Source organism: Rhinopithecus roxellana, chromosome 1 (assembly GCF_007565055.1).
Source record: "Rhinopithecus roxellana isolate Shanxi Qingling chromosome 1, ASM756505v1, whole genome shotgun sequence".
Taxonomy (NCBI): domain Eukaryota; kingdom Metazoa; phylum Chordata; class Mammalia; order Primates; family Cercopithecidae; genus Rhinopithecus; species Rhinopithecus roxellana.
The window spans coordinates 134300885-134320048 of NC_044549.1; the positions used below are offsets into that span (position 1 = coordinate 134300885).

At 37.1% G+C, this 19164-nt stretch overlaps 2 protein-coding genes across 8 annotated transcripts in view; one reads left to right on the forward strand and one right to left on the reverse strand.

Moving 5' to 3' along the window:
* Positions 1 to 396: 396 nt before the first annotated feature.
* DNAJC19 (DnaJ heat shock protein family (Hsp40) member C19) lies at positions 397 to 19116 on the forward strand. Of its 2 annotated transcripts, XM_030931735.1 has the most exons (7): positions 397 to 582; positions 1961 to 2012; positions 2089 to 2162; positions 3009 to 3088; positions 4040 to 4110; positions 5323 to 5400; positions 19061 to 19116. In XM_030931735.1, exons 1-6 carry the CDS (start codon positions 580 to 582, stop codon positions 5391 to 5393), a joined length of 351 nt encoding a protein of 116 aa, XP_030787595.1. In that variant the 5' UTR covers positions 397 to 579; the 3' UTR covers positions 5394 to 5400; positions 19061 to 19116. The 2 variants fall into 2 exon arrangements, with proteins under 2 accessions (XP_030787595.1, XP_010350834.1); XM_010352532.2 differs by lacking the exon at positions 19061 to 19116 and having other exon boundaries at positions 398 to 582; positions 5323 to 5507.
* The window catches only part of FXR1 (FMR1 autosomal homolog 1), a 67672-nt gene continuing 61601 nt past the window's right edge, over positions 13094 to 19164 (reverse strand). The window contains exons 15-17 of one of the 6 annotated variants that reach the window (XM_010352524.2): positions 19076 to 19156; positions 14862 to 14953; positions 13094 to 14134 (exon numbers count right to left, since the gene is read on the reverse strand). In XM_010352524.2, the coding sequence (XP_010350826.1) occupies positions 13964 to 14134; positions 14862 to 14953; positions 19076 to 19156 (344 nt within the window). In that variant the 3' untranslated portion in view covers positions 13094 to 13963. The remainder of the gene's footprint in view (positions 14135 to 14861; positions 14954 to 19075; positions 19157 to 19164) is intronic. The other 5 variants (XM_010352526.2, XM_010352525.2, XM_010352527.2 and 2 more) reach the window with 5 other exon arrangements.

Below are 19164 nucleotides of genomic sequence, written 5' to 3' on the forward strand. Positions count from 1 at the left end.
ACAGTGTGGTTGGTTTCATTTGTTGTTCTGGGCATCTCGTTTACTACACTGGGTAACAACGTATTTGTTTGGGTTCATGGTGGAAACCTGTCACAGCATGTTTAACTATATTCACTACCCTTGACAATTATTAACATAAAATAAAGGCAAAACGAGGTGCTAAGATGTAGGGGCGGGGGGGGGGGAATCGTTCTGAGTAAGACTGCCCATGCCCTTTCCTGCAAGAATTTCCAAATACCCACCGCCCAGCAGCAAAGGACAGAAAACACAGAGAAGCCCCACCTCTACACCTAGAAAGGAAAAGATCCGCCCACCCTTCAACCAACCCGAAGTCGCTTTCTCCGCTCTGTCCACTGCTTGAGCGACTTTCCTTCTCCTCCGCGTCCCCTTTTACGACAGTTTTCCGGCCTAGTTTGCGGCTGCTCCTGCCGTGTTGCGTAGGGCGCCTGTGCTTGAGCGGTTTGTGCTTGAGGTTGGGGGTTGCGTCGCTCTCTGGTAAAGGCGTGCAGGTGTTGGCCGCGCCCTCTGAGCTGGGATGAGCCGTGCTCCCAGTGGAAGCAAGGGAGCGCAGCCGGAGCCATGGTGAGTGCGGCCTTCCGGTCTCCTTAGCGACCTCCGGCCCAGGCCTCAGCCTCAGCTCCCGTCCTCGGAGGTGTGGAGTTGAAGTTGTGCTCCTTAGTGCGACTCTGGGCGGGAGGTTTCGGTTTTCGGGGCGTCACACTCACCAGGACACAGCCCTGTTGGCTCTCTCCTCTTGGATCTTTGTGTTTTTACATCGTCTTTCTGCACGGTTCTCCAGCTTCTTGTCCGCACGGGCTCTGGGCGCTAAGGCGTTGCTTGCCTGGAACTCCTGTAAGGTCAGAAGGCTATCATGGACTCGGAGATTAGTGGAAACGTATTTGATTATAAGTGCCCTTGCCCTAACACATCTTTACAGCACTGGCTCCACTTTGCTATATCCTTCTCTTTGGCTTTTGCCGACAGATGTCGTCTCCATGCGGAAATTCCTGAACATATTTGGGCCTCTGTTGTTAGGAAACAACAGGGCAGTGCCAAAGGTATAGTCTCCTAGTTTAGCCCACGTTTAGCCTCGAAAATGCGTTATCAGAATTTTACAGGAGCCGTCTGTGAACAGTTTTTCCTTCTCTAGCAGAAATCTTATTTCCACTAATTTTTTTTTTTTTTTTTTTTTTTGAGACGGAGTCTTGCTCTGTCGCCCAGGCTGGAGTGCAGTGACACGATCTCGACTCACTACAAGCTCCGCCTCCCGGGTTCGCCGTTCTCCTGCCTCAGCCTCCCAAGTAACTGGGACTACAGGCGCCAGCCACCACGCCCGGCTAATTTTTTTGTATGTTTTTAGTGAGACGGGGTTTCACCGTGTTAGCCAGGATGGTCTTGATCTCCCGACCTCGTGATCTGCCCGCCTCGGCCTCCCAAAGTGCTGGGATTACAGGCGTGAGCCACCCGCCCGGCCTATTTCCACTACTTTTGATTGAACTTTAATGTAACCTAATTTGTCCGGGGATGAAAGAAGTTTTCAAAGGGAGGGAATCATCTTTTTCACTATTGTAGAGGTAAATAAGCAAGTCAAAGTTGCCGTCTTTCCCATAGTAATGAATCCGGTAACTTTAATACATTCGGTATAACAGATGCAGTAGTTTTAAGGATTACTGGGCAGAATATTTCTGCCTTAAAAGTTGTTTCTCGGCCAGACATGGTGGCTTATGCCTGTAATCTTACCACTTTGGGAGGCCTAGGTGGGAGGATTGCTAGACGCCAGGAGTTCAAAACCAGCCTAGGCAACATAGCAAGACTCCGCCTCTTAAAAAAATAAAAAGAAAAAAAAAATTGTTTCTCCTATTAAAATGCAGTTTGTAATGAGTTGGGGATGGGAGAATGGGCAAAATGAGAAAGGGTGGGAATTAGAGAAGTAAATATTTACTCTTCTCCCCCTTACCAGGCCAGTACAGTGGTAGCAGTTGGACTGACCATTGCTGCTGCAGGATTTGCAGGTTTGTTTATGGTTTGGGGGTGGAAGTGAAGTCGGGGAGATTGGAGATTTACTTATTCTATTGCTTTTGGTTTTAGGCCGTTATGTTTTGCAAGCCATGAAGCATATGGAGCCTCAAGTAAAACAAGTTTTTCAAAGCCTACCAAAATCTGTAAGACTTAATGAACACTTTTGCTAATTCTTTGCTGCTTGTATTTGAAACCTGGAACCACACTTAAGGAAGGGTAAATTTCCAAATATCCATGAAGTTCTAAGTGATTGCTTTGGACCCATTCTCCTGCTTCCCACAAGGAGAGTATAGAAGTTCTGAACTTTGTAATGGTGCTACCCTGAAACATCAGATGTTATATGTGACAGAGTTGGAGGGGGTATTGACAATTCTAGTACCCCACTAGACCCAACTTTCTTGTGAAATATCACTTTTTCACATACCATCACCTTCAGCATCATCTATACATATTCTTGTTTTCCTTTATCTGCTCTGCATCACACACACAGAGGTATGTAAGATTCTGAAGTGATCCTATCTTACCATGTGGCCCTGGCACTCCCAAACGTATACATAGGTAGCACTGTAGTTAATTAGGCTATAGGGTTTGACTTGATGTTATGGTCATACCCTATGTAATCACAGTTAAGAATAGATTTGACTCTGATCACCTGTTGAATATTTATGTTGTGATTAAGTGTAACAGAATAGAGTGATTGTAGGCTTTACTAATATGATTTCTGACATAGCAAGGCCAGAGGAGCTGATAGTGGTATTTTCTGTATATGTATCTTAAAGTCTTGTTTCAAATACCCTTGAACTTCTTGTCTCAAAAGACTTCCAGATCCTGTTCTTGAGCCACTTCTTAATACCTCAGGAATTGCACTTAAAGTCCTCTGAAATGTCTTAGTTTTTCTACTGGTTCTGTGAATATTTCCAGACTTCTTTTTTAAAGCGACTTTGTTTATTGTATTAACCTTTCTTTACAAATGGCATTTCTTCTTTCAGGCCTTCAGTGGTGGCTATTATAGAGGTGGGTTTGAACCCAAAATGACAAAACGGGAAGCAGCATTAATACTAGGTGTAAGGTAAAATAATCTCTAATATTTTTAGCATTTTCCTACCACTCTAGAGCCATGAGGAAATTTAAGAAAGACCTTCTCTCCTTTAATAGGAGAGGGTCATGGGGGGGATTTTGTCCTAGGAAGATTGATATTACCAATTCTAATCAATGAAACTGTACTGTTCCTTCCTTTTATGTTATTTTTAAGATGTAAACAGTCCTTCAAATGAGAAGGCACACTAGCACTTAAGCACTTTTTCTTTTTTCCTAGAGTTTGCTAAAACACAGGCACTTTTTCATTTATTGAGAGATAGACTCCTCAGCAGATTATCACAGTGTTCAGTGTTGTTCTCGGTAACTGACATTTTTTTTTTGTGGTGAAATTCTGCCTTCGGCCAGGCACAATGACTCATGTCTGTAATCCCAGCACTTTGGGAGGCTAAGGCCGGTGGATTACTTGAGGTCAGGTGTTCAAGACCAGCCTGGTAAACATGGTGAAACCCTGTCTCTACTGAAAATACAAAAATTAACCAGGCGTAGTGGCACACGCCTGTAATCCCAGCTACTTGGAAGGCTGAGGCAGGAGAATCGCTTGAACCCGCAAGGCCGAGGTTGCAGTGAGCCAAGATCAAGCCACTGCACTCCAGCCTAGGTGACAGTGAGACTGTCTCAAAAAAAAAAAAATTCTACCTTCTTCACTTTCAGATCCTTAAACATGCTTTTCTTATCAATAAAAGGACTGTTGTAATGAGTATTACAAGTTCAACACATTTTAGAGAGTGCCTTACTTTTCTAAGGAGCAGTTTAGTTCCCCAGTTTAGGATACGCATTGGGTGTGTTGAGGTTTCTAAACAGCTTTTCATACCGTTGTGTTAATTTACTAGTTTCACAATGTCTTTAATTGGCCTTTATGTACAATTTTTTGATGTGATGCAGAAGTAGGTTGAAGTAAATACCTTTTCTTTTTTTTAATTAGCCCTACTGCCAATAAAGGGAAAATAAGAGATGCTCATCGACGAATTATGCTTTTAAATCATCCTGACAAAGGTAAGTAGTCATTAAATTCTTGTTGTAGATGTTGCTGGTGTGTGACTAGTTGTTATTAATGGGATTTTATCTCAAATTCCTGGCTATTAGAAGGGAAACACTTAAATCTGTAAGTCCTGTCTCCTAGGCTGGAGCCATATATTTTTGGTATCTTAAATTCTGAGTGAAAAACTTTATTTACAGAATGAGCAGATGTAAGTGCTACTATTACTGTTTTGTGGGGTTTTTTGGCCTACATTTATTATAATTAAGATGTTAAATTTCAGTAAAACTAAAACGTAATTTTTCCTTATCCATTTTAGATACCTTGAAACGGAGATTACCTAGATAGAAACTTAATGGGATTTATTTATTCGTTTCTGATACACTTCTATGCAGCCTTGGCTGTGTTGAAGGAAAGCAAGAATTTCTTTGAATACCAAAAATTAGACCACAGAATTCATGTTCTAGTGTTTGTATCCTTTTACTTATACAGAAGAGGGCTTTCATTAATAAAGAGGGTTTTTCAGTTTAAACAGCATTATAATTGTTTGGTATCTGATTTCACAGTGTCTTTTATGAAATTTAGCTTGTATTATATGGAGGGCTTCTGATTCAGTAGGTCGGCAGTGGAACCCCATAAATATGCATTTATACTAAGTTTCCTGTTATTTGTTGCTGGTCTAAGACCATACTTTGAGAATCACTCCTCCAGCAGATTCGTAGGAAAGCAGCTGTAGATTGACATTGTGAAGGGACAATAGATAATAGAAAAAGAAAAACTGGACAGAAAAAGGATGTAAAGCAAACTGAGATCTTTCCAGTAAACAGCTCAGAAGCCTCTGAGAATATCATGGTATTAAAATAACATGGTATAATTGATGTTCATTTATGACCTATAACCATGAATAGGCTAACACCAGTTCAAAGGCATATACATATGTATCCAATATATGTGATAGAAATCCTATTTCTATCAGTTTATGCTTTCTAAAAAGGTGTCATTTTTGTAGAAATCTCTCCCACGTAAATTCATTTCTCTTTGGTCACATATATTACCATGTATCTGGTCATCCTGTTGCAGTGTCAGGGTTAATTTTTAAGAATTAAAAACACTGTTTCTGCTAAATCTCCCTCAGATAAGCATTGGAGTCCTTGAAACAAGAGTAGTTTTTTACCAAGCAGAAATTGAGAATCCATATTGTAACTGTTCTTTTTTCTTTCTTCCTATAGGAGGATCTCCTTATATAGCAGCCAAAATCAATGAAGCTAAAGATTTACTAGAAGGTCAAGCTAAAAAATGAAGTAAATGTATGATGAATTTTAAGTTCATGTTAGTTTATGTATATGAGTACTAAGTTTTTATAATAAAATGCCTCAGAGCTACAATTTTAAAAAATGATTTAGCACAAGCTAAATCTCAAAGCCTTGGTATATTTTTCTTGTTTAAATTTGGGGATTTAAAATCAGATTAGTTTAGAATATTTGTATATTAATTATGGGCAAGCACACACCATCTGAATAGAAATATTGTTCATTACTCATTTAGCAGATGATTTGGGACCTATGTCTACTTTTCAAAGCAAAGTGAAGATGACAGTCCTTGCTCTGAGGGAGCCCTCACTTTAATGGGAGACTGATAAACTGGTAATTAGACTATGTGATAAATAGTATGATGGAAATTAGCTCAGGCTGTTTAAGTAGAGACTCTTATTCGGTAGAAAGGCTGTTCCAGGTATAGGCAACTGGCCCAGCAACTTGGATACTTGGAACTTTGTATTTAAAAGTGAATTTAACCACAACTTAGACCTAACAAATTGACCTGGGGTGGGGTGTGTGTGTATTCTATGTACATACGATTTGTATTTCATGCATTAAAAATAGTATAAATAGGCCGGGCGCGGTGGCTCAAGCCTGTAATCCCAGCACTTTGGGAGGCCGAGACGGGCGGATCACAAGGTCAGGAGATCGAGACCATCCTGGCTAATACGGTGAAACCCCGTCTCTACTAAAGAATACAAAAAACTAGCCGGGCGACGAGGCGGGCGCCTGTAGTCCCAGCTACTTGGGAGGTGGAGGCAGGAGAATGGCGTGAACCTGGGAGGCGGAGCTTGCAGTGAGCTGAGATCCGGCCACCGCACTCCAGCCTGGGTGACAGAGCCAGACTCCGTCTCACAAAAAAAAAAAAAAAAAAAAAAAAAAAAAAAAAAAAAAAATAGTATAAATATTTCAGAGTACAGGTCTGATACAATCACAAGTTCATTGCAGCCTCAACCTCCTGGGTTGAAGCAGTCCTCCCGCCTCAGCATCCCAAAGTGCTCAGATTACAGGCATGAGAAGTATTTACATTGTATTCAGCTAGCCCCTTAAAGGTACTGACCATTTATAAATTATTCCTTCAGTTGGCTATTTCTTGACATAATCAAACTTCTGCAATTGTTATGATAAACACTGTTAGCAAAACTGAAAACAAATGTTCTCAATATCAACATATTTAATTTGGACTATTTAGAATTTATACACTAATTTAAATGATGTTTAAAGGCAAATTACTTACTGTTCATCTAACATAATATATAAGGATCTTAACCAGAGGACCTGTATAAACATCTGATATAAATTAGTATGTATTTCCCAACAGGAATATTTCTATGTGTAGCTCTAAGATGATAAATTTTACTACCTACCATCTAAACTTCCCTAAATCATCATAAGGTTCTTAATTATTGAAGGATATAAGGACTTTTGAGGTTAAAAAAAATAGTGGAGGTAATATTTATCTGCCTTATAAAGGTATATCTGCTCTTTGTGTTTTCTATCCTGTACCCTTGTTTAAAATCTGATGGAGTCTGTTGTGATTTAGTGTATGATGAAACACTAGCTTCTAAGGCTTTTATGCAGGATAAATTATTTTATTTCCAGGGACAAGGAGACATGAAGGTACAGTTAGTTGGTTCTTGTTTGTGGTAATTCTGTTCTTTAAGGTGGCTGTGAACACTGAATTCGCATGTAAGGAACAAGTTCCTAAGAGAAATACAGATTCTGTGACCCTTTGGTCACAGTATTGTCTGCCAGTCAGTATATAACCTTGATCTACCTGTTTCTGCTTGAAAACATTCTTTAGTATTTCATTAACTTTGAATTAACAGCCAACAGCACTATAACTCATGCTTGGCACATCACGGCCTTCTTTGCATTTAAGAACACTAGGTAGCATGCTTCACTACTACTCTTGGGAACCATCTTAAAACAGCAAAATCACCAACAAAAAGCACAAACATGAAACTTGGCACTAAATAGACCACAGAAAGGATACTCGTTTATGGTGTGAAAGCTTAAACAAGTAGAGCATTGCCTTGTGCACATAAAGTGGTTTAAACTTTTTGTCACTCTGCAAATACTCACAAATGACCAGAAAAGGATGTTGATTTTGGAGTTACAAATAAATTTTAGTGAGTAGGCAAATTCACAAATAAGGAATTCCACTAATAATGAGGATCAACTGTATTTTGGTTTACTAACCTTTTATTTCAGTCCATTGGACAAATCAAAAAATGTTTCTCTGAACAAGATCTTTATGAAGAAATAGTTAAGACTTAAAAGCAAATTTTTCAAAGACAGTGATAATACGCTGACAGGCAATGAAGCATTAACTCTAAAAAGGGAAATTTAACTTAGTAGGTATAAATACTTATGGGTGTTCAGTGCAGACAGCATACCAGTTTTAAGACAGATGTTAAAACAACGGAAACCACTTAAAAATATTACCAGGGAGCACAGCAGAGCACATTTTTTCTTGCATAGTAATGTTTTATTTTCTCCAGGCTTACCTTTTTTAAGTAGAAGAATCCATGTTTCATTGAAGGCTGTTAGGCAAACTGAACATTTAAATGTCATCCATGTGAGGGCTCTAAAGATCATGGTAGGTGATTGATACCAATACGATCCATAAAAAAACTTTTATCTTTTACTGGTATTTTCTTACAAAATACTTGATATGTAACATTTGAGTACTTACGATGTACTAGCACTGTGCTAAGTATTCTTCCTGTATCTCTCAGTAGACTGGTTATTATGATGTACATTTTACATGTGAGGAAATGGAAGTTTAGTAAGGTTAAGCACCCAAGGCGACATGCTGAGAATGGCTGATCTTTCTCACATCCCAAGTTCCATTCTCCTAACTTTTGTACTACGGCTTTACAATTCTGATAACCTAAGCATGTTTTCCTTGATGGTACTAAGATGTGAGTCTGGTACTTATCTCTACAGATCCAGTTTGGGGCCTTTGTCTTTATTCATTGGTGCTTCCAGATAAATTTTAAAGAAGGCGGCATGATTAAACACACTTAGGGAATGGGAGGTAGGTTGCAAGTTAAACTTCTGCAGAAGCCAGGTAAATCTGAGCTTTGGGGCTTCAGCTTTCTCTGTAAAAGGGAAGGATACATGACCAACTTGAAATTGTGAGGATTCCTCCACGTTTTATGGCTTGGGAAACAAAAGTCCAGAGCAAGTGGTCGTTTTTTCAGGTCCCACAGCTAGTGAAACTAGAATTAGGTCCTGGCTGTCTTCTCCAATTTGCTATGTTCATACTAGTCCTCATTAGAAGTTTGTGGGGAATTCCTATCTATAGCCTTCATATTAGACCTCAAATTCAGAGATTTCTGTGTCACTTAGCCTCTTCCTTTTTGGCTTTCCTGGCCATCTGGGTTGACATTATTAGAAATGAGTCCTAAGGTGCTGTATACTGCTTTGTTGGTAAGAAGTGAGCTATAATGGGTTGTCCTGGAAGTTAACTCTTTCTCCAACTTTAGTTTTAAGCAAGTTCTCCTGCCCTGCCATCAACTATTTTCCAAATGATGAGTACTTACGGAAACATTTAAATGGAATACCAATGAGAACTGAGAAAAATTAGGGAACTAGCTTCTTTATTGCCACACTGAAAGCTGTGTAAATTCAGTATACTGAATATATATGGGCTCCCATAAAGAAAACCTAGTATCAGAAATGTCTAAAAATAAAATTTCACTTAGGCATAATGCTTCATTTTTAAACGGTTAGTGGGGTTTTAGGTTGGAATGAGAAGTTCTCTTTCAATCATGAGAAATTGTATAAGGTTGACAGTGACCTTAAAAAAAGGTGGTTTTGCAGTTCAGAAGCTTGTAGTAGATTCACATTTTGAGTGCACATGAGCCTCCAAACAGGTTAAATCTGATGAAAATTTAGAACATGGATCACACAATGTCAAAGAACAGACTAAGCTAAAAAAAAAAAAAAAAAAAAAAAAACCTGTAAATTTTATGTAAACAAAGTAAAAAAAAATTACTATGTAGCATGCTCTCCTAGGTTTTTGGTTATGTCAAGTATCCTGGAATGAGTAACCTTGAGTACCAGTTAACTTGAATGACCTAAGCTCTGGTTTTAGTTTTTGGACTGCTGTACAGTGTGCTGTTTTTCAGCTTAGAGCCAACTACTGCCTTAGTAACAAGATATATATAGGAAGAGCTTCTATCCTGTGTCACCTATTATTCCTGACCCAATAATAGAACAGTCCAGTGATATGGGATAATCTGTTGTGATTAACATTTCCTACCACCTTACTGCAGTTTCAGTTAATGAAATTTCAAATATATGTTTACATTTTTCTTCACAACCTGAAGACAGCCAAGTTAGCTGAAAAAGGAAGTCTAAAGAGGTTGAAATGTAAGCAACCAGGCAACAATTAAGTAAAAATTGTTTATCTAGAAAAACTATTGGAAAATATTTTAATGAAAATGTTCTCTAAAACTAATAAATTAGTACGTACATTTTACAGTTAATCCAATTAAGGGGGTACAAAGAGGTAAAAACTTTCCAAAAAAAAAAAAAACAGAACATATCAATCACTGAAATACAAAGAAATTCAAGAAGCCAATAAGTAGTATACTTAATAGTGGGGCTATAAGACTTGTGAAAAATTACTTTGTCCTTGTTTGGAATGTCTTATAGATTGCATTCAGCATATTTGAAAATGTCTGGGATGGATACATATGTAAAACAAACACAAGTTTGGCATACTCCTTATGAGAATACTTGGGCATTTGGTTAGGTGTTGCCCAGGGTCTGACATGTTACTAGACTCAAATTACCACTGGAAGGGCCTTAAAGATAAAACTGAAACCATAAAGTTTATAGAGCTAAAATAGCAGCTTCTAATTCTGTACCGTCACCTAAAGCATCTCTTTGAATTATCAAAGGAAGAAACAAGCAAATGGACTGGGAAATCATCTTACAAAACTAGAGTATAGTTTTTCCAGGGGAATTGTGTACCTTACCTCAGTACTGGAAATACTAGTACAGAAGATACAGATGAATCTGAAGTGATATACTGATAAACTTTTTAAAAATTTGTAATTAGATTGAAGAAATTGTTAACAGTTGATCATTTTTGACCCTTACAAAAGTGATTTCCTACTGTTCAATGTAATGGACTTAAATCAGTTTTAAGTTAACACCACTTGCTAACAGTCTGACTTTAAGCAGACTGCAGTTCCTGCTTTATTGCAAAAGCTCCTGAAATAAAACCCCAAATACTATCAAAGATTAACATGGGTTATGAGCAACTGTAGTCCATTCAAGTACACGTTCTAATAAAGAACTAAAATTAAAAAGGGGGGGGGCTAGCAAATTCACTATAGCAAACAGATATTCTTATGAAAAAGCATAAGGGATCCAAATCGTGTAGCAAAGACAGGAAGACTGAGACAATAACAAACATCCTTTTTGTTGGGACTTTTTTCCAAAACAGTAGATTCAGTTCAAATCCAAGTTCCTTGAAACCTTACAGAAGAAAATCTGGGTGTAATTTTCCTTTACTGCCATTCTTAACCACCAATCATCTGTCCCTGGACATAGCCTGTTTTCCATTTTTATCTGTCCTTAGGCAACAGCCTATGAGAACACTAGTTGGTTTGAGCCTCAAAAGCATAAATGTTTGCAGAGGATACAAATGGTACTATTTCCCAATCCAAGATTTAGTTAACATACCAACTTTTATAAGACCCCCCTTAGGTTACAAAACACTAGACACAGCTAACAGCAGCTACAAAAATACGTGACTTAACACAACGGCAATGGAACCCAGCAGCATCTCAGGTTAAGTTTCTATGCACTCACCAGTTTGATGTGCTGCTCCTAATTCCACATTAAAATACATTATTATTTCAAACTAAAGATTTGTGCATTCCTATTATACTTTTGCCAATTATGTCTGAAGTGTTACCAGAGACACCACTTTGCACAAGTTTTAGCCCCCTTTAAGGCTTAACAAAGATCGTGATGCCTAAACTAGGAATCCTAGGCCTCCCAAAGCTTCAGGAAAAGCAGGTCATTTTTGCTACCATATAATCTCAGCTGTTATTTCGTGATTCTGTTCAGGTATCGTATGAATTCATATATATATATATATGCTGAAACATTGTTGGAACTGCACAAGACCTTCCAGAATACCTTTTTTCCTTCTCTTTAAAGAGGGTCTCACTGGCACAGAACTGAGCTCAAATGATGCTCCCACCTCAGGCTCGAGTAGCTAGAAACAAAGGCATGAGCTACTGCGCCTGGCTCCAGAATGTATCTTTTGCTTAAGTGTCTGTTTAGTGTATACTGGCAAGTTCTTCCCATAGCAACATCTCATCTAACTAGGATAGCAGCCAAAAGATGGACCCCTCTCAAATACATTTAGAAGACTACCGGAATTAATGGCTACCATTTGGGGAGTGGGCTGTCTTTAAAAAAACAAATGCATGTTTATCACAATTCTGCAGTACCTATATTTTTTAAAGGACAAGACACTGGGTTTAGTCATTTGTAAAATAATGAACTTAGTGTGGTTATTTATTGCTAGTATGAAGAACTGGTTCAGCTATACTCTTAAGATTTTGTTTCTTCCATTCCCGTTGAAACAATCTTTATGGAAAATGGATTTTAGTGTATCTGACTATTCTACATGGGAGAGAATGAAAAATCATTTTTTTCTTTACCAATTTGCCAATTTGGCATTAAAGGTCCTCTAATACCTTATAATTTTTAACCCAATTATGTAAGAACTGAGACTATTTAAACTGTTTCTAACTTTGATCGATTTAAAAGAGACATTTGTGGGTAATTTTTTTTAAATCAGGACATGAAATTACTTGATACCTTTTATATATAAAGGACAAGAGTTGCACTACTCACACCTTACTTTAAAATTCTGTTACCAGGAACCAATCAGAAGGCCTCAGGAAAAAGCACTTAATACCAGCACATTTTAACCTTAATTGTAATTAATTTGAGGGCTAGGGTTATATATACTGACCTGGCAAATTTTACATTTTAAACTGTATCCTGCATTATCCTTCAGATCATATAAAATCACATTTTTATGCACATAAAAAATTAAACTATGCACACAAAAAACACTTTTCATATGCCAAATGATGCAAAGGGCTGTCATTCTTTGTTCAGTGGTCTATATAATATTGTGGAACAAAGCCTTCTAACAATTGACTTGACCTCACAATTAGCTGTACTAATTGTTATACCACTGTTAAACTTCATGTCTTTATCTTCATAAAAATTAAGCTCTGGCTAAAACATATAAAGTTTAATAACTGATTTTTAGTCACTGGTATGAGAGCCTTCAAAATAAGCTGAGAATCAAGAAGCAAAACACTGGCCTATTATTTAAAAGTTGCCTGTCATACCTTCTATCCCCCATTGTCTTCCAAAGTTGCCTTTGATTAGAATTTTGTTAGGTTTTTTTTCCTAATTATCACATGTATTATTAATTACCTATAATTAACAGCCTAAACTTGTGTTAAGATTTCAGAGGATTCATTACAAAATGATTAAATGGCCAGCTGACATTTTAATGCTATTTACGAGCAAGTATAACTGCTTTTTAAAAAGCAAAGTATACTATCCTAAGTCTATAAATAGCTCCAACTACTTTGCAACTGGTATAAAAAGTAGAAAGTTAAAAAAATTCAGCAAATGGAAGATCAAAGTTTATTTACTACCTGCATACAAAAACATATTGCACATCAAACAACCGAAATAAAAAAAAAAAAAAGGAAAAAAAAAAGATACTCTACTGAAGACTAACATGTAGTTTATACAGAATAAACTTTCTGGAAATTGATCTTTTCAGTAGTTCAGGTTATGTCTGAATGGACATGACTAATTCAGCTTAGTGTTTTAACTAAAGCTATGTTTGATTTTTAAATACTGTACACTTTAATAAATAAACCAAACAAAGCCTCAAGGTAGAACAGTCACTGCCAAGTATCGCCCAGTGTCCCTGCAGATGAGAGTTTAACAAATGTATTCCAGTGGTCTGCAGATTTTCCTCTACATACAGCATTTAAAAAACACATTAAAACAGACCAGTTTCCAGACTAAACTAATGAAGAAATTACAATTCAGTGCAAAATATTTTAGACTGCATTTCATTCTAGTTTTCCTCAGGTGAAGAAGTGGTTGCATATTAAAAATGTAACAAAAGCAGCTAATGCTTTCATAAAGAATATTACGTTAGGGATCCCACCCCACCCACCACCCCCCATCTCTGCCATATTTTGAAAACAAAATAACATTTCCTATAGCCAGCAACTTTTTTTTAATGTTACATATACTATTCTCAAGGCACATCTGATGATATATTTTATAACACAGTAGGTGTCAAAGTATGTTTAACATATGATTTCTTCAGGATCCCTCCCCTTTTTGAATTCCAAATGGAGGAACTGAAAGTGCGATGTAAAGACTGGCGATCCATATTCTATCTTTGGCAAGCTTGTACAAGCACTATTGTAAATGTAATGTAAAAGAACTGTAAACTAGGAACTTCTTCAGTTTATGAAACACCATTCAGGACTGCTGCTTCTTGAGTGTTTTCTTCTTTTAAGGTATTAATCTTTTCTTCTCCTGGAGTACGCTGTAGCTTAGAAATGTCATCGCCAGAAGCACTAGTTGGGCCGTTTATTGCCTTTTCTGAAGGACCATGCTCTTCAATCACATCTTTTGCCTGCCAAAGGGAGACAACTTTTTCAACTTCTTTATAAATGAAATCTATAGCTGAGGAGGAAAATAGCTACATAAACATTAATTAGCTAATGAAAATTTTCAGTTCATATGCCACAATGGATCAAAGTATTAAAACGTCTATAAAATTCAAAACAAATACCAAAGTATTCCACTCTATGGGTCTTTCAACTTTGTATCTCTAGTACCTAGCAGTGCCCAAACCACACAAAACATCTGAACTAATGAAAACTGCACCTAATTTTAAAACACTGGAAAGCTCACCATGAAAATGACATAAACAGTTAATATTAAACATTTAAATAATCACCTACTTTACTCACCTTCTTTTGAAAAATCACATTTACATATCAAATACCGTAAAGCATTTAAAAGAACTAAAATTTAAAAGGTCTATATCCATCAATGAGAAGAGGTATATAGCCTATTGCTCCTGAATTAGGCAACAGTCTCTATGCCCAATATCTTTGGGCAGGTTGAATTTTATAAATGCTATTTGGAGCTCTAACTAAAAAGCATTTCAGGCTCAAGCATGCATATCTTTAGTTATCTGGGGCCAAGAACACATTCAAGAGTCTTTAAGTAAAATAGTATTGTCTATTTGTGGAAACAAGTGATCACACAGTAATAGTAGTAAAAAAATAAAGCTAAACCATACCAAAAATTAAAAAAAAAAAACAACAAAAACCTACAGGTTAAATTCTCCTTACCATTTCTTTCTTGTTTTTAGCCAAAGTTTCCCTTGGGAGGTTTCTTTGTCTGCTCTGAGACTCAGCTCTAGAAATATAATCTGCAACTGTGACTGTTAAAGATGAGAAAAAAATTACAGGTGTTGAAAAAATATTTCTAAAGTTTATTTATGGATAAAGGGTAATTTCACTATTAAACTAGTGGTGGGTCACCCAGTGTCAAAATTTTCTTAAGCTGGGTATCACCTCCAACCAAAAACAAAGCTTTAAAAATCTGCCTGGGTTTTTTGTGCTGAAGAAAATTTCAAGCTTGAGATTGAGGAAATCTAGATTAAATTCCTCTTTCCCAAGAATCCAGCTATTTGCTTCTGGTTGACCCTAAGGTTGTGGAACAAAGTTAGAGAAACCCACAACCAGTAAAAGGAAATACAAATGCAGTGTTCTAAGCCCAGTGTTTACAACTGTCAGTGGGGGGAAATGGGGCAAATTTGATCCAAATCATAGTATAATATACTTAAATTTGAAAATTTCATCAGATACAAAAATATTTACTCAATTTTTTTTTTTAAAGCACAATTAAGAAACCCAAGTGTGGTTTATCCTATGGCTTTGTTTCAACATTTCACACTAGAAACTATTCTGAGTGATTAAAATAAGAAACTACAAGCAAACTAAAGATGACAGACCACCACCCTAAAAATGTGGACATTGATCAGACTGGGAAAAGGTCCAGAGTGTATTCAGTGACACCCCTCCCACACCCCTTTGCCAATCTTGGTAGGGACTATCTTAAATGTGTATTTGCAAAGAAGTAGCAGCAGTGAATTAGGAAAAAGACTAAACGAAACTAACACCCTACCGTCAACCCAACTTCAACAAATTACCTATGTTCTACAGTATGTAGACTGACTCACTTTATACATCAACACTCAAGAACTGAAACTTAGGGCCGGGCATGGTGGCTCACAACTGTAAACCCAGCACTTTGGGAGGCAAGGTGGGTGGGTCACCTGAGGTCAGGAGTTCAAGACCAACATGGTGAAAACCCATCTACTAAAAATGCAAAATTAGCCAGGCGTGGTGGCACAGCCTGTAATTCCAGCTACCTAGGAGGCTGAGGAAACAGCACTGCTTGAACCTGGGAGGTGGAGGATGCAATGAGCTGAGATTGTGCCACTGCACTCCAGCCTGGGAAACGAGTGAAACTCTGTTTCAAAACAAAAAAAAAAGAATTGAAACTTAGAATTCACTGATTTTAAGAAATATCAAAAGAACTACCCTTTTTTCTTTCAAGTAATTATTTTCTATCACAAACTGTTTTAGAAAATCCCTGATATGTAAAAGCACAATATATATTTTAAATTATGGGAGCAAGTTAATTATGTAAAGAATGAAAACCGCAGTAAATTTTAAATTATTTATTTAAAGTCACAAGGTATGGGGAGAATTGGTACATAAAGTATAAATTCTATGAAAACAACTAAATCATTCTGGTATGATAAAAAGCTGGATAGTATTTACAATTCATGTTTCTTAATTATGAATTAACATGCTAACACTGTCATAAGATCCAAGAACTTCCTAGAACTATTATGTATATCTTTTAAAACCACAAAGGAACAACCTATTTCAGAACTTACATATATCATTTACTAGAAAACCACTAAAGATGTTTCAAATCTGAAACTACCTCTTTCCTTCCAAACTGTAAGAAACTCAGTACGCTCATCTCGAGGCTTTTTAAATTAAATTCATTGCTAATATATTTATAACTACATTAAAAAGAGTTTACAATATTGGGAAAAGGGCTATTGTCATAATCCACTTTATTATGTCTATATACATGGCAGCAAACCTATTACAAGAACAATTCTAGCCAGTGTGGGGAACAGCATAGCGAATGCACTGTTTCCAAGTTCGGCCCTCAGTGACACCTAAACATCTAACTGGAAACCCTGCTGCTAAATTACGTTGGTGCAAAAGTAATTGTGGTTTTCACCATTTTGGGATAGGTGCAAAAACTACACCAACCTAACACATGTTGAAACAATTCCTAGAACCTTTCATCCACTGTGTACAAAGATAGAATAATATATTTTGATATAGTTTTCAACTAAATTAGCAAGCACTTAGCTGGGGTATCCCCTACCTAAATAAAAGGAAGCCAAAAGAAACCTCTGTTAATTCAAATAAAAACCTATTCACAGCCAGTCCTTACAATACAAAGCCCCTTAAAAATCCAATACAGATTAGTAACAATATCTAGAAAAAATACAGACAATTTGTGTAATGACATGGACTCTAGAATTTCCTCTAAGGGATCCAAGTTAATCAACTGGACACCAGTGTGTATTGTCACATTCTAAGAATGGTAAAGAATATTCACTGCTTAATTTACACGAAGAGCAGCAAGAAATTTTGAGCAGATGAGATCAAATTAAATGAGTGTTTTAAAGAGAATGTTGATGTTAACTTTAGATGGAGGCTGCCTCCTAGAACTGCTACCAGGATCAAAGGTAACAATTTTGTGCTTGTTTCACCCACCCTATCTTTTGGGAGAAGGGGCAAGCTAGGAAATGCAAGAAGTTTTAAAAGAGGGAAGTAGTAATCCCAAAGAAGAAGTAGAACAGGAATAGATGCAGTATGGAACAAAAATCATTGTCAAACTGTTGAAGCCTCCAAACTACTCAAGTTGCAATTAATACCATACAGAAAATTTTGCCTCTTCTCCAACAAACCCCACTGTTACTCCTTTTATGCCTGCTGACTTGCTAATAAACCAGCATGTATCTAGTTAATAAATGCTATAATATATTGTTACATTCATACTGATAGCCTGAATTTTCTTGTTTACAGTAGGGCCAGAAAATGTATCACTGCTGTACCACCTTCAAAAAATGAAATAATCTCTTCATCTAAAACACTTCTTTTTTTTTGAGACAGGGTCACACTCTTGTCACCCAGGCTAGAGTGCAGTGGCACGATCACCCTTCACTGCGGCCTCAACCTCCCAGGCTAAAGTGATTCTCCCGCCTCAGCCTCCAGAGTAGCTGGGACTACAGGTGCACACTAGCACATCCAGCTAATTTTTGTATTTTCTCTAGACAGGATCCCACTGCCCAAGCTGGTCTCAAACTCTTGAGCTCGAGCAATCCTGCCACCTGGCCTCCCAAAGTGCTGGGATTACAGGTATGAGCCACTGCGCTCAGCCCTAAAATATATTTCCAACATTAAAAGAGGGGAGGAAAGAAGGGGAAGGAAAACAAATATTTTCTGGACACTTTCAATTTTTTGACAATATTTAATTGCTCTAAAATTTTCCAACTATCTTTAAAACATGAACTTTTAGGGATGGAAACGAATTCTCTTAACCAGTTTTCCCAAATGTCTCTACAACCACTAAATTTAAAATGGTAAAGATGCCAGAATTTACATTCTTTATTTGGGGAAAACACATGAAAGAACTGATTTTGGAAAGAATGCAAAAACTGATTAGTTTGAAAGGGGTTTATTTCTGGTGCACACAATTGCTTCATTGTGAATATACATGTGATTCTCTGTACATAGGAAATGGAATTATGTTCAAAATAATAGACACAGCAAACAACTTTCTTTGAAGTTACTAAGAATTAATGACTACATAAAATAAACATTCTAAAAGTAAGTACTATTAATTTGAATAGTTAGTGGGTGTAAGGGAAAAGGCATCACACTACAATAAACAAACAAAAAACATAACATGCATTCCTCGTATTAGGTTAAAGACACCTTCAAATATTTTTCTCTTTTATACTTTTTTAAATTGTGGGTATTACAACTCCCACAAAAATGAGGTGCTGAATTCAGATACAGTAAGCAGGCACCATGCAAAAGCTGCCCAGTTTTGCCAATCAACCTCAATCACAATCTACAACATAGTCCCTGGGATGGCAGGCCCCATCTCAAGTGTGAAGAAACCGGCAAGTGAACAAAATGGTCTTCTGAACAGTATTTCCATGTAAACAATTAGGACACAACATTAGTTCAATTAGACAAGTTACTAACACACTGTGAAGGAAGAATGCATTTTCTTAATAGTAGTAGTCTTATTAGTTGAATAAACAATTTATGCAATGCAAATTTTGAATGTATATGCACACATGTGTACATGTAAGTATAATATATTTAGAAAGCAGACATATGACCTTTTTTTCATGCTTGTAACCTGATGTTGTCAACAGGTCCACTCAAGTTACCTGGCTGTCTATCTTCTGCCTGACCCCTGAAGCGACGCCTGCGGCTACGATTGCGTCGCTGGGGTTTTTTTTCACTATCATCTGTAATT

Bases quoted from the DNA above. Each gene is read 5' to 3' on its own strand.
- DNAJC19 (XM_030931735.1), top strand. The intron at 2,163-3,008 runs GTAAGACTTAAT...TTCTTCTTTCAG, and splicing joins TTCAAAGCCTACCAAAATCT to GCCTTCAGTGGTGGCTATTA. The intron at 4,111-5,322 runs GTAAGTAGTCAT...TTCTTCCTATAG, and splicing joins TTTAAATCATCCTGACAAAG to GAGGATCTCCTTATATAGCA.